General features: G+C 41.1%; 1 protein-coding gene across 5 annotated transcripts in view; it reads left to right on the top strand.

The window, feature by feature from the left end:
- Window positions 1-13,442, top strand: part of THADA (THADA armadillo repeat containing) — a 157,213-nt gene that overhangs the window by 96,146 nt on the left and 47,625 nt on the right. For 3 of the 5 annotated variants that reach the window (XM_081854447.1, XM_081854446.1, XM_081854448.1), the window contains exon 30: window positions 9,970-10,085. The exons of the other annotated variants lie outside the window; for them this stretch is intronic. In XM_081854447.1, the coding sequence (XP_081710573.1) occupies window positions 9,970-10,085 (116 nt within the window). The remainder of the gene's footprint in view (window positions 1-9,969; window positions 10,086-13,442) is intronic. 5 annotated transcript variants of the gene reach the window in all.

Genomic DNA, 13,442 nt, shown 5'->3' with positions numbered 1-13,442 from the left:
CCTTTGGCCCTACTTGCTTGCACTAATGGGAGTTGTAATCCACAGCATCCTCTGTGCCACGTTGGTGCTTTCTTCATAAAATTCGCGTATTTGAGGTGCATATAATTAGACTCAGAGCAAGAAACTTTGTAGAAAGAGGGCCTCAGGGAATCATTGCAGAACAACCAGAACATAAATATGGGTGTCCCCGTATACTTAGCTTATTAAATTGCTTTAAATGTTAATGAAATTTGTCAGTTATCTTGGTGACATTGTATGCCTTGGTCCAGTATACCTGAAGAAGCATCTCCACCCCTGTCGTTCAGCCTAGACACTGAGGTCCAGCTCCGAGGGCCTTCTGGCGGTTCCCTCACTGTGAGAAGTGAGGTCACAGGGAACCAGGCAGAGGGCCTTCTCGGTGGTGGCACCCGCCCTGTGGAATGCCCTCCCATCCGATGTCAAGGAAATAAACAACTATCTGACTTTTAGAAGACATCTGAGGACAGCCCTGTTTTAATGTTTGATGTTTTATTGCAGGCTTCCTCAACCTCGGCCCTCCAGATGTTTTTGGCCTACAACTCCCATGATCCCTAGCTAGCAGGACCAGTGGTCAGGGATGATGGGAATTGCAGTCTCAAAACATTTGGAGGGCTGAGTTTGAGGAAGCCTGTTTTATTGTATTTTTTATATTCTGTTGGAGCTGCCCAGAGTGGCTGGGGAGGCCCAGCTAGATGGGCGGGGTATAAGTAATAAATAAATAATTTGATGATGATGATGATGATGATGATGATGCAGCATTAGCAAGAACATTAAAGGTAAAGGGTAAAGGGACCCCTGACCGTTAGGTCCAGTCGTGAACGACTCTGGGGTTGACGGGCTATGTTGATTAAATTTGTATACTCCCATATACACGCAGACCTCAGGGAGGTTTGCCACACACCGTAAAACAACATATTTTGAGACAGAAAGATTCCGAGTTGTATCCAGCACTGTGCCATTTTCACAACAGACTTCAGCTTGTTGCATGGATTTTCTGCTTTTCCTCTTCTCCCCTGCAGCCCCTTGCTCACCCTCAATATCTGTTCCAGAAGGGTGGGAGACCCTCCAGAGGAGATTTTGCAGGTGCACAGGGAGAGAAAGTCCCATTGCATGAACGGAACCAGGCACATGCAGCATTAGATACAACCCTCTGTACAGAACATAAATATATTGTCATAATACGTTTTCTTATTATTTTTGATTGGCTTCGTTGAAATTAAGAGTTTTAGTGGCCTATGTCAACCCAAAATATCATTTTTTCTTAACACACCAATGTTAAAAAGTGTTTTGAAAAAAATCGTCTGGTCTAGGTAACAGTATGCAAGTTCTATGGTTAACTATAACTGTTCCAGAAGTCACATTAATTCTTTAAAAACAGATATAAAGTCACTATGGGCACAATCCACTGGGAACCTTCTGCTGAGCTGTGCAGGAGTATGGCAGCAGTGCACACAGTATAAAACTCGCAGGGATGTATGATTTCTTGAGTAGTTTTATAGTATGAAAAATTGCCTGTTTCGGAGACAGAGGCAAACACTGATTTGTTAGACTGCTCAACATCTTGCAGCTACAGCCTGCATCTTCTGTGGACATCCTCAATATAATACACATTCCAGCTCATAACTTGTTCAGCAGACTTCTCTGTTAACTGCCTTGTCCCTTTGGAATAGAAATGTTGCTGATTATGTATTGCTTTTCTTATTTGATTTGGCAGCAGAATGTGAAGTGTACTATTTCATAGCTGATTTATAAAGGCTGATATTGTGAATGAATGTTATAGTACCTGGAGATCAAAGCAGTAAGATCATTATAATTAAATGTTTTTTCATTGCAACTTCCTTGCAGCTGCTCCTTTTCTTAGCTCCGTTTTTATTGTCCAAGATAAGCTTTTCTTTGAAGTAGTAAAAAGAGGAGTATTTGCGTCAAGTAGAAAACATGCACCTAAATATAAATAATAACGGCTGTGTGTCTGTTCTCATGACTATTTTTATACATAGTTTTTTTTTAAAAAAATAGTGTATATAAACTATAGCCTGGTTTGCATGCCACTTTAAACCATAGCTTAACTATAGTTTAAAGACAAGTGTGCAGTGTGCTAGTGCACAGAGCGAAAATTGGGGCAGTTTTGCTTTTCCCCTGTTCCTTCCAGCAGCTAAGCAGGATTAAGTGCAAACCAGGATTAAGTGCAAACCAGGGCTCTTAATTTGTTGCTCCAAACAAACCCCTAATAGGAAGACAGTAACAAACCTTGGGTGCAGCTCATGGTTTGTTTGGAGAGAGACAAACCAAGAGCCCAAGAAATAACAACTGGTAAATGCAGCAACAGGAATGGAGGAGAAGCAAAGAAGCTGAAATTCCATTGTGCCAGAGTATGCTATGTATTGAGGGACACGGGTGGCGCTGTGGGTTATCCCACAGAGCCTAGGACTTGCCGATCAGAAGGTCAGTGGTTTAAATCCCCACGACGGCGTGAGCTCCTGTTGCTCGGTCCTTGCTCCTGCCAACCTAGCAGTTCGAAAGCACATCAAAGTGCAAGTAGATAAATAGGTACCGCTCCGGCGGGAAGGTAAACGGTGTTTCTGTGCGCTGCTCTGGTTCGCCAGAAACAGCTTAGTCATGCTGGCCACATGACCCGGAAGCTGTCTGTGGACAAACGCCGGCTCCCTTGGCCAATAAAGCGAGATGAGCTCCGCAACCCCAGAGTCGGTCACGACTGGACCTAATGGTCAGGGGTCCCTTTACCTTTACCTACGCTATGTATTTGCCTTTTAAACATAACAAAACAAATTCCTTCCAGTAGCACCTTAAAGACCAACTAAGTCAGTTCTTGGTATGAGCTTTCGTGGGCATGCACACTTCTTCAGATACACTTTTAAACATAGTTAGGCTTCACGATAGTTTAAGCAGGGGTGGAGAGCAGGATTTGACTGGTGGGCCACATCCTGACGTTGCCCATTCCCATGGGGTATTTTGACCGGTAGATGCGACCACCAACCTGTCCGTCATCAGACCTAACTTCAAAGGGGCTTTCTGTACGAACCAAACAGTTGATCAACACTTACAGCAAACCCTGCTTTGGGCAGGGCTCATAATGTCCTTTTAAAAATAAGTCTCTGGTGTGGCCACATTTAAACTATTGTGTGCATCCTTAAAACTACAATACGGGGGTTCTCTTAAAATACGTTACCTGCTGCCTTGGGAGTTTGACTGAGTGTTGCGGTAGAAATGTTTTCATAAATATTTTTTAAAAAGAGATGCAGAAAAGGGCAACCCAATAACCAAGGTGTTGGAGTATTTTTCTCTCCAAGAAAAAAATTAATGTTAAGATGATTTCCCTTATTCCAGTTCCCTGATACTAAGTGAGCAGGGTTGAGTGAGCAATCCTTGGGGTTGGCTGCAGGAGTGACAATTGCTCCATATCTTGCTGTCTCCCTCCCTTCAATCTCAGGGCACTCACCCTGTGACAGCCTTTGAACACTACTGTAGGGGTTCAGTAGCTAGCATTTATAACATGTTAGTGAAGCTGGATGCCTTACACATGCAATCAGAGCCAGATTTAGGTCAAACATCAGATGAACACAGATGAGGCAAAATCTGGGAGATGATACCCATGAAGTTGGCTTCTGTAAACCTTCAAGGTAACACACTTCAAGGTAACACACAGGAGGTTAAGAATCCCAGAATTCTCACCTGACTCTAGGGGCATCCCAGAATTGCTGGAGGAATTGTGAGTGTACATGCATGTAAAGTGGGAATGCCCTGTTCTGACTAAGCATTCTGCATGCGAAGGCCAGACTATTAGCTCCTCTTTTCAATGCCAAGAATACCAGTTTTAGTTGATTTGGATTATCAAGATTATGTCTGTTAAGAATCATTAGCATGTAGGAGGGGAAACACCATAAAAATAATATCTGTAACTATTTACTTTTTCTGTTGATTCCATCCATCTTTGCAATATCTCTAGAAAGTAGGTAGAATATATACCAAGTGACTTTGGTCCAGACTTGTGTTAGGAAGCTGTTTATCAGTAAATCTGTTTAGCTACGCTGGCCCAGACCTATCTCAAGAGGATTTCAAACATTTGGAACTATTTTTGTGCTCCGTGTTTTGCATAATGAGAACGATAGGCACAGAATTCACTGGCCATTTTTAAAACCACAAATGAAGTTTTGTAATTAGCCGTGATTAGATAAATTGATTTTTTTTAAAAGCTACTTCTGGAAAGGCACATCCAAACGATTTCACTAAAAACCATGGTTCAGTGTTATAAAGCAAAGCAAAACAGCGTAATGTATTACAACCAGTCTTAATGTTTACTTCAAAGCCTAAGTGCAGTGCTCATTAATGCTGTTCTTTTGATTATGCAGTTAGCCCTCGGATTGCCCTTACGTTTACCTTGGCTGAGGCGTTTGCAGTTAAATGCCACTGTGAAAATTACTGGAAAACATTAACATTAACATGTTATTGTAAGCTGACATGCTGAGCCTGATGGGAAGTAAAATGTATAAATAGCCTCGTTTGTATGCATAGGGTGAAAAAATCTGCTTAGTTCTAGCAACTGCTATCACTATGTGGATCATTCATTTGTTGGGGCTTAAGTTTCTTTACGGGTTTTCTTCCTTTCTGTAAGTGTGCGTTGATAGTTTTTGAAGACACGTCGCAGTCGTGCAAGCAGATGAAACCTTGCGTTGTCTAATATTTATTTGCTCACGCAGTCTGTATCTGGCTCCGTAGTTTTCCAAACATTTTCCCAGCAAGCACCAGCAAAAACAATCCGATAAGATTATTCATTCTGTTCACAGAGGTAGGCTGGATTGAAAAGGGCGTCAGCTCTTGGCTGCAGAACCAACATCCACCCCAAATGCAACCCAGACTATAGCCTGCCATACTCCATAAACAGGGTGCATCTCATCTCTCCCCCTTATTTGTCAATCTTACTTCTTTAAATGTGCCTTTCTGGCATGAAGCACAGTAACTGGTCAGGTATTGAACACGAGCCAAAAGCAACCATTGAGATTTCTTAAGGGAAATGTTATTGGCTAGAGGCCCATGTTTGCCAACATCCCATCTCTAGTTGTTCCAGTCCCTAGTATCCAAAGAGGAAGGAGACTTCCTTATGCCTAAGGCCAATAGAATTCATCGTATCATAATACTTTAAATAAACACAACTGCGTCATCAGAATGCCTTCATGAATTTCGTTCTGTTATGGAACCAAGTTGGTTGCCATATTTTAGTAAGTGCACACTAATTATTGCTGCTGTTTTGCAAACTGCCCTGCTCCTGGGTTGCTGCATCAGGTTTCTACCTTCACCAGGGCTGCATTTTTTCCAGCTTGCTATTTGCACAGTGTTTTATTTCAGCTGCTGAAACATCTGTATTTTTTCAGGGAGTGCTGAAAATGTGCACTATAGAGTGATGTCAGTTTACTTTACTTTCAAGAACCGTTTAGCTGAACAATCAGAGTATTGTTTCGTTCTCCCAGCTAGGAATGTGAGTATTTTTATTGTATACTTGATTCTCCAAAGCAGGCTGAGGGCATATAAGCAGACATTTTATGACTCCAGGTTAGCTTGAGGGAAGGAAGGTTTAACCTTTGGAGTTCATGGAGAGACAAATACACAAACCAGGAAACTTAAAAATTATCTGTATTTTGAAAGGCCATTTCTGTATGAAGGTTTCTTAGCAGGGGGGAAAGATTGCAGGCTTCCTTTTTAAAATGTCTTCGGCTCTGTGGTGCTTATATTAAAATTAAAAGGTCTCATCCGTGGATACTCTGAAACAGTTTATTTCTGCTTTCAGTGGCGTGTGGTGAAATTTTTCGTAGGGGAACAGTTAGAGCCAGAGGCACCAGCTTGCAAGTGTGATTTAGGGTGGGTGATGTATGAGCATCGCCTCCTTCCCTAACCAGGGCAGAAGCTTCCCGGGCTTTGGAAAAAAGGCACCAGGCCTCTGACAAGATACTGGAGCTCTGCTGCCTCCTTCTTAAAGCTAGGTGGGCTTTGGGAAGGTGGTGGGGAGGGCTCTTGAACCCTTTAGAGCAGGCATGGCCAAACTTGGCCCTCTAGTTGTTTGGGGACTACAACTCCCATCATCCCTAGCTAACAGGACCAGTGGTCAGGGATGATAGGAACTGTAGTCCCAAAACAGCTGGAGGGCCAAGTTTGGCAATGCCTGCGTTTGAGCATCGCGCCTGTCTTCCTAAGCTGAGCAGAAGCTTCCCGGGGCTTGGAAAGGAACATTTAGGGTACTAGCCTAGTCCCCCTAGTCCAATGACCGCATGCCACTGGCTGCTTTCGTGAAATCAGATCTTTTGTTAGAAAATGTGGATTTAATAAACCCAGATGTGATTTTGCTGCATAAAATGTGGTGGTGTGTTATCTGTCTTGACACACAATACGACATTTTTTTGGCATTGTATTAAATTAGGTTTGCCATGCTGTTCAAGTAGCATCAGCTGACAACTGCCTGTTGTTTGACCACTTCAAAATATTCCAAAAGTGTTGCCATTTAGATGGCAGCTTAACCTTCCTTATTAAAGGCATCTCCAGACACTGACACTCAGCAGTGCCGAAGGCCTGCCTGGCACCAAAATGAATATCTTTTTGAAACCAGGTTAAAACTTACCTTGCCCTCGGGCATTTGATGGCATGTGATGGATTGCTATTACTGACCTCCTATGTCGTCTGTTACAGATGTGCAAGTAACTAGGTGTAGGATTGGATTTTAATATTAGTGGTTTAAATCAAGTAGTTTAAATGAAGAAAAAGAAGTGCATGCTCATGAATAGTTTGGGTTGATTAAATTAAGCAAATATTCATGACAAAACTTCCATTTAAAACAGGCATAGGCAAACTCAGGCCCCCAGATGTTTTGGGACTACAACTCCCATCATCCCTGACCACTGGTTCTGCTAGCTCGGGATGATGGGAGTTGTAGTCCCAAAACATCTGGAGGGCAAAGTTTGCCTATGCCTGATTTAAAACACTTCCTTAGTAGCTACATTTCAGTTTATTAGACTTGGAGTGGATTAAACCTTGAAGAATAGCAATGTTCAACTTTTTATGAAGCAATTTTCTATGTGTCCTTGGTATTTTACATTTAAATAGGTATTGAGCAGTATGAAGCCTTGAACCAGGATGGTGTAAAGGTTGTTTTCTACTGCTCCAGAGAAGCGGACACGGAGCAATGGATCCAAACTACAAGAAAGAAGATTCCACCTAAACATTAGGAAGAACTTCCTGACAGTAAGAGCTGTTCGACAGTGGAATTTGCTGCCAAGGAGTGTGGTGGAGTCTCCTTCTTTGGAGGTCTTTAAGCAGAGGCTTGACAACCATATGTCAGGAGTGCTCTGATGGTGTTTCCTGCTTGGCAGGGGGTTGGACTCGATGGCCCTTGTGGTCTCTTCCAACTCTATGATTCTATGATTCTGTGATGTTCGTCTGCCTAGCAGCTGTTTTCACATGCCTTAAGGTCCTCTGTGGAAACTTGCCTCTGGAATTCAGAAATAAAAATGGATGCACTCCTCTGTTTTTTTGTGGCACGTCCTCTTTCCATGCCAAGTATCGCTGCATGAGTGGCCCCTTCGTACTTTATATGTTGCTGAGGGCTGTTCTCCTGCTAGTGTGTGCTGGCTTTCTAAATGGGAGCAAGGAGGTAGCCCCTGGTGTGAAAATAGATGTTGCAAAACATGTGCCTCAGTTTTTATCCCTGGAACAGAGGGAAAAGTTGGGGAAGTAGAGACCTGAGAACTGGTCCTGTACATTGGGCCGTATTTATTTTGCAGCTCATGATACAATTTGAAAAGTCCATAAGGGTTTTCAGTTCCAGTGCACTGTTTGCTTTTTGTGTTATAACTGCCCTTGTGTCACCTTCTCTGGAAGCACAGTTGTTGGTGAATGTGCAGATATGTGCATCCTTGCGCATTACGTAAATTCCCAGTGGATCCAAGTAATGGCAAGCATCATGCCAGTATGTATTTTGCCTTGGTTGTCAAACACCAGCCTGTACCAATAGAAGGCCAATGGGTAGCAGATGATAAAGAGCGCCCTGTTGCTCTTCCTAAAAGGCATTACTGAAGAAGCAGATATTGAGAATGGGTTTGAGGGAGCTGATTTTTGAATTACTGTTTGCTACAGAAGACTCACAAGGCAGCATGGCAGAAACACAGGATCTGACAGGAGGTAACAGTTTGTTTTAGATCCCTAAACTGTTATGCCATGGTCATAATTTCATAACAGAAATAAATCTTCAGAACACACATGCGTCTTGGTTTATGTTTCCTTTTCCTATTTAATGTTCAGTGAACTAGGAAACCAGTTTGTGGGTTTTTTGTTGTTTAAAACTGTTTGTTCCTGGTAGTCTATCCATGTATGTTCACCATTTTCTGTTTCCAACTTTTGATGAGGAAACTACAAATCTCAGTTTCAGGGATGGTCTTGTTGGTGTTTTTAGAAAATGATGCTGATGCAGCCTGGATAGCACAGCTGAAAGACGGCACTGTTATTTTTCAAAAAGCCAAGCTGGAGCTTACGACGATTCACAAAAACACATTTGTTCCTTTTCCAAGTAAGCTGAGCAAATAGGGTTTTTATTTACACATTCGTCAACAAGTTGTCATTTTAGTTATGTTAATTTTTTTAAAAAAATAAAAAATGGTGCTTAGAATATATTTCTGTTTTGAAAGCCATTGCACTGCACATCTTTGGGCTAGTACATGCCCAGTATGTGACTGGGCTTTAGGAACTGGGCTTTGTGAACTTTTGGGATCTCCCCTATTCCCTGTATGTTCTCGACAACCCCTTCTATTCCGATTTGATATTAAATAAGAGGTTTGCCAGAATCAGATAAAACTCTAAATTCCCCGAGAACCTGGAATTGCGGGGAGCAAATATTTGTAATCTGATTTGGAAACTTAAGCTGGTCCAAAAACGCAGCTGCCAGATTACTGACTTGGGGCCATTTGGAATTTATATAACCCCTGTTTTACAACAGTTACAGTAGTTGCCAGATAGTTTATAGGCCACCTGAAAATTATTTTGTATTCCAAAAATTATTATGTATCCTTCAGTCCTCCATTGTTGGGGTGGGATAAGACTCTGTGGCTATTGCATGAAATTTAATCAATCTTATTTTCTGAGCTATTACTATCAGTTTCTGCTTTTGCTTCTTCATATTTCTCATGGAATTCTAAAATTCTAAGGTTTTCCAGGATTTAAAGAAGCATCTTTGCCCTTTCATGTGTCATAGTCCATTTTTTTTTATTTAAGAAAATGTATTTCCCCCCAGGCCTTCACATCTCTAGTGACATTTCATTTTCTTGGTTTATATGTAACATTGTATAATAACTGGATGGTTTTGCTTAGAGAGAAGGTATCCTAATGATTAATAATAAGGTCCCAGGTCCCATCCATTCAAAATGCAACATTAAAAACATTGTAAAACAAATTACAGTTGCAATTATATGGGTCCTTAAATATCTCAAGTGTCCAAGACCAGAGTTGAAATTAGAAATTTTAATACCAAATATATGTATTAATGTTATTAACTCCTGAGATTACTTGTTTTACATATGTGCAAGGATGCCTCTCATGGTAAATAAACATAGTGCATTTTTGTTTTTGGTGCAGATTATCTTGCTGTTGATCTGCATGTTGTATTAGTCTTCATAATTTTTCATGTTATGGAAAATAAAAGCTGGGTATAAGTAGGGAGTTTGCTCAGTGAAATGAAGGCTGATTGGAAGGCCGAAGGCTGTGACTAAGGGATGTATCTTCAGAGTTAATCCAGAGCCAACAAGCTCTTTCTGTACAAATTGTAGAGGGTCATTCTGCAGGTGGCTTGGTTCGATTCCCTGTGGACTTATTTTTGATCACTGCCAAAAGCTAAGGAACTGGATATTTGGAAAATATTTTCACAGCAGTCTGCAACTTCTTTATTTTATTTTGATGTAGGTCTTTCACTTGCTGCAGTCCTATTTGGAGTCTAAACACAGGGCTAATTCAGACTTTCTGCAAGGCCTGAGAAGCATCATAACTTGTATTGAAGCCAAACTGTGGTTGGCTAAGTGGTAGGTTAAAACTCTTTACCTATAAATGAATTTATCACAGATTAATAATAGGTTGTAGGGTTGAAATAATTTTTTGTATTCCCCCCCTTTCCCTCAGAAAATATGGAGATAAGTATTATAGTCTAATGTCACTATTTTGAAGCATTTATTTTCTATTGTCATGTCAAAAAAGCTGAATCTCATTTTTGTGAATCAACTTAAAACAACAACAACATTCAAATACATGTACAAATGTCTATTTTAGAAGTTGGGGGAGTAATGATATATCTAGTGCTTTTTTCCTGGGGGGACGCAGAGGGACGCATACCCCTAAACATTTTGTGAATCTATGTATTTTTATCCATTTGCTGTATTTATTTTTCCCGATTTGAACTATAAAATGGTGAGGAGGGGGTTGAGTCAAAACAAGAGAACCTCTAAACTTTAAGGAAAAAAGCACTGGATGTATCAGTACTTTAAAGTAGCAAATAGATTGAAATATTAATTAGCGAAGCTGACGCTGCCAATTATGGAGCATATTATTGGAACAGCATGAATTAACTATGCTGGCAATAGCTGTTGGACACATTGCACTGCAAAATGTTAACCTAAACTCAGCTAAATGTTAATGGATAAAGAAATGTGTAGTAGTAGCCTATGTATATTCTGCTCCACAGGTTTTGTTTGTTAAATTTTCATACGGCTCTTCATCCACCTCATTCTCTGAAACCACTAGAGCAAGAAGACTGCAAGAGTTGTCCATACTAATCATCTATCCAGTGGTTCCCAATTGCTGGTCTGCGGACCTGAGGGGGTCCACATAACCCACCCAGTGAGTCCTCTAGTTAGGTTGACACGACATGGGGTTGGGGGGCAAACTCCCATCCCTTGCAGGGGCACAATTAATGCTAGCACCTTCTGTCAAGAGTCTGGATGTAACCTTCGACGCCTCCCTCTCTATGGAGGCGCAGGTTGCAGCTACAGCAAAGGTAGCATTTTTCCATCTCCGCCATGCTAAGCTGTTGGTCCCTTACCTTTCCCGCCCTGATCTAGCCACTGTGATCCATGCGATGGTCACCTCCAGGCTCGGTTATTGTAATTCGCTCTACGCGGGGCTGCCCATGAAGCTGACCCAGAAACTCCAGTGGGTGCAGAATGCCACGGCGAGGCTACTTATGGGGTCTTTGCCACAGGATCACATTCATCCAGTGCTCCCAGTGGAGTACAGGGTCAGGTTTAAGGTGCTGGTTTTAACCTTTAAATCCCTATATGGCCTGGGACCCTCTCCTGGTATGCCCCGCGGAGGACCTTACAGTCCGCAAACAATAACGTTTCGGAAGTCCCGGGCCTCAAGGAAGTTAGACTGGCCTCAACCAGAGCCAGGGCCTTTTTGGCCCTGGCCCCAGTCTGGTGGAATGTTCTGTCGCAAGAGACCAGGGCTCTGTAGGACTTGACATGTTTCTGCAGGAGCCTGCAAGATGGAGCTGTTGCGCCAGGCCTTTGGTCAGGGTCCAGTCTGAGCCCCCTCTTTTTACAAGACCTTGCATATAAGTGGTCTCTCTAACTCTTCTCACCAGCTCATACAAATAGCTGAGCCTTGTGAGCACTTAATGTTCCCAATCCTTATAGTTACAGTTATAAATTGTGGGTTGCCATCTGATTTATTCTTATTTTAATCTGTATTTCAGTCAATTGCTGGATTATATATATATATATATATATATTATTCACATAACAAAAACTACAATACAGAGATCAAATTTTTCAAAAGTAGGTGGTCCATGCCCTGGCTTTTGATTCTATTATTTAAAACAACTCACAGTGTTCTTCCTGTTACCAAATTGACTGCACATTCCTGTGCATGTCTGCTCAGAAGTACGTCTTACTGTGTTGTGTGGCACTTACTTCTTAGTAAGGGTTCATCCACCCTTCTCTTTGTCGCAGAATTTATTCCGTTTGCCCTCAGAAAACTTGACTGAAGTTTGTTTCTATTGAGTAGTAAACAGAGTTTTCCTGAGGAAAGCAGTGGGGCAACAAATAAAAACTTCTTGGACTCGTTCCTGGAAGACATGAGTGAAGTATGGATAAGACCTAAGTGTATGTGGAATTGCAGACTACGGAAGTATAACTAGCCGAACAGCTAGTTATTGATTAAAATAGACCGATATTCAAGTAATCAATACTTCATTCTACAGAGATATAATTTAACTGTGAACGTAAACCAGTTGTCTCTTACTCTTGTTAGGAATTAGAAACACACCAGTCTTGCTCAATAGAACAGGAGTTAACTTTAGTTTAGTAACTCGGAAAAGTATCTCAGTGACTTGGTTAGAAGTAGATCTGTGTTTCATTAAGATCTACCATTCCTGCCAAAACACCAAAGGTGTAGTTTATGTGGTAATCATTATATTGGTCCCTACATTCTCTTAAGTGTGTTGCATGACTAATGATGTGTGAAAGTGATGTCAAACAATTAGCTTGTGTCAGTTGTTGATTTTATAATTTCCAGGGATGTTTCCCCTTTCCTTTAAAAATATTTGTCTATTTACTAGGGAGTAAGAAAGAAAGAACATCAGGACCTATTATAATATGTATTCTGATGCATTTTACAAACTTACCACAGATAAAATGCACCAGACAACTAAAACATAAACACAAGGTCATCAAAATGACAAAAGTCACTATGTATATATTTATTCATTCATTGATGAGTTATGACATAGTGCTTGTACATCAAGCAATTAATGTCCTAGGTTTATTTAAACTTAATTTCAGGGTTTCTATTGAATACTGTCCTAGGTGGATTTATGATTAGTGTAGAAACATGTGTTTAATTTCTTGCTTAAGTTCCCTTCCACCCCCACCCAAGTACTTACCCTTAAATTGTCTCCAGGTGTCTTGGAGTTAAGTGTTTCCTCTTTGAGTTTCTGTGTTCTTAAGATTAGTTCATCAGTCCATGGAAAGTTGCCTGATTAAGGAATAGTTAGTGGTTCTTCATGGTCTCTTGAGTTCTAGGGAAACAGTAGGGAGGTAGAAATCCTAATAATAATTGATTCCATAGAAACTTGGGGAAAGCTGTGTATTGTATAACAGTTCAGACATTTAGGAGTCTCGATAAATTCTTCCTTGTGGATGTGCAAGCCTCCCAGACCCTGCATATACATTCTATTTCATGCACAGATTTGAGCCATCCGTTTCTATGAATATGCCTAGTATGAGGGAGGTTCCTAAATATATAGGGTATTTTGTGAGCAAAAGGACAATATTTGGAAACAGAATTTCTGTCACATTTTTGTACAAGGGCATATATACCTAGCCTAACTCTTAAGGTCATCTCCTGAGGCCTTCTCCCAATGATGAGGAATGGGTAGCTACTAA

The sequence above is a fragment of the Podarcis erhardii genome (assembly GCF_964252035.2).
Source record: "Podarcis erhardii genome assembly, chromosome: 3".
NCBI classification, from domain to species: domain Eukaryota; kingdom Metazoa; phylum Chordata; class Lepidosauria; order Squamata; family Lacertidae; genus Podarcis; species Podarcis erhardii.
The sequence above is the reverse complement of the archived record's forward strand: the minus strand, read 5'-3'. Positions and strand labels throughout refer to the sequence as shown.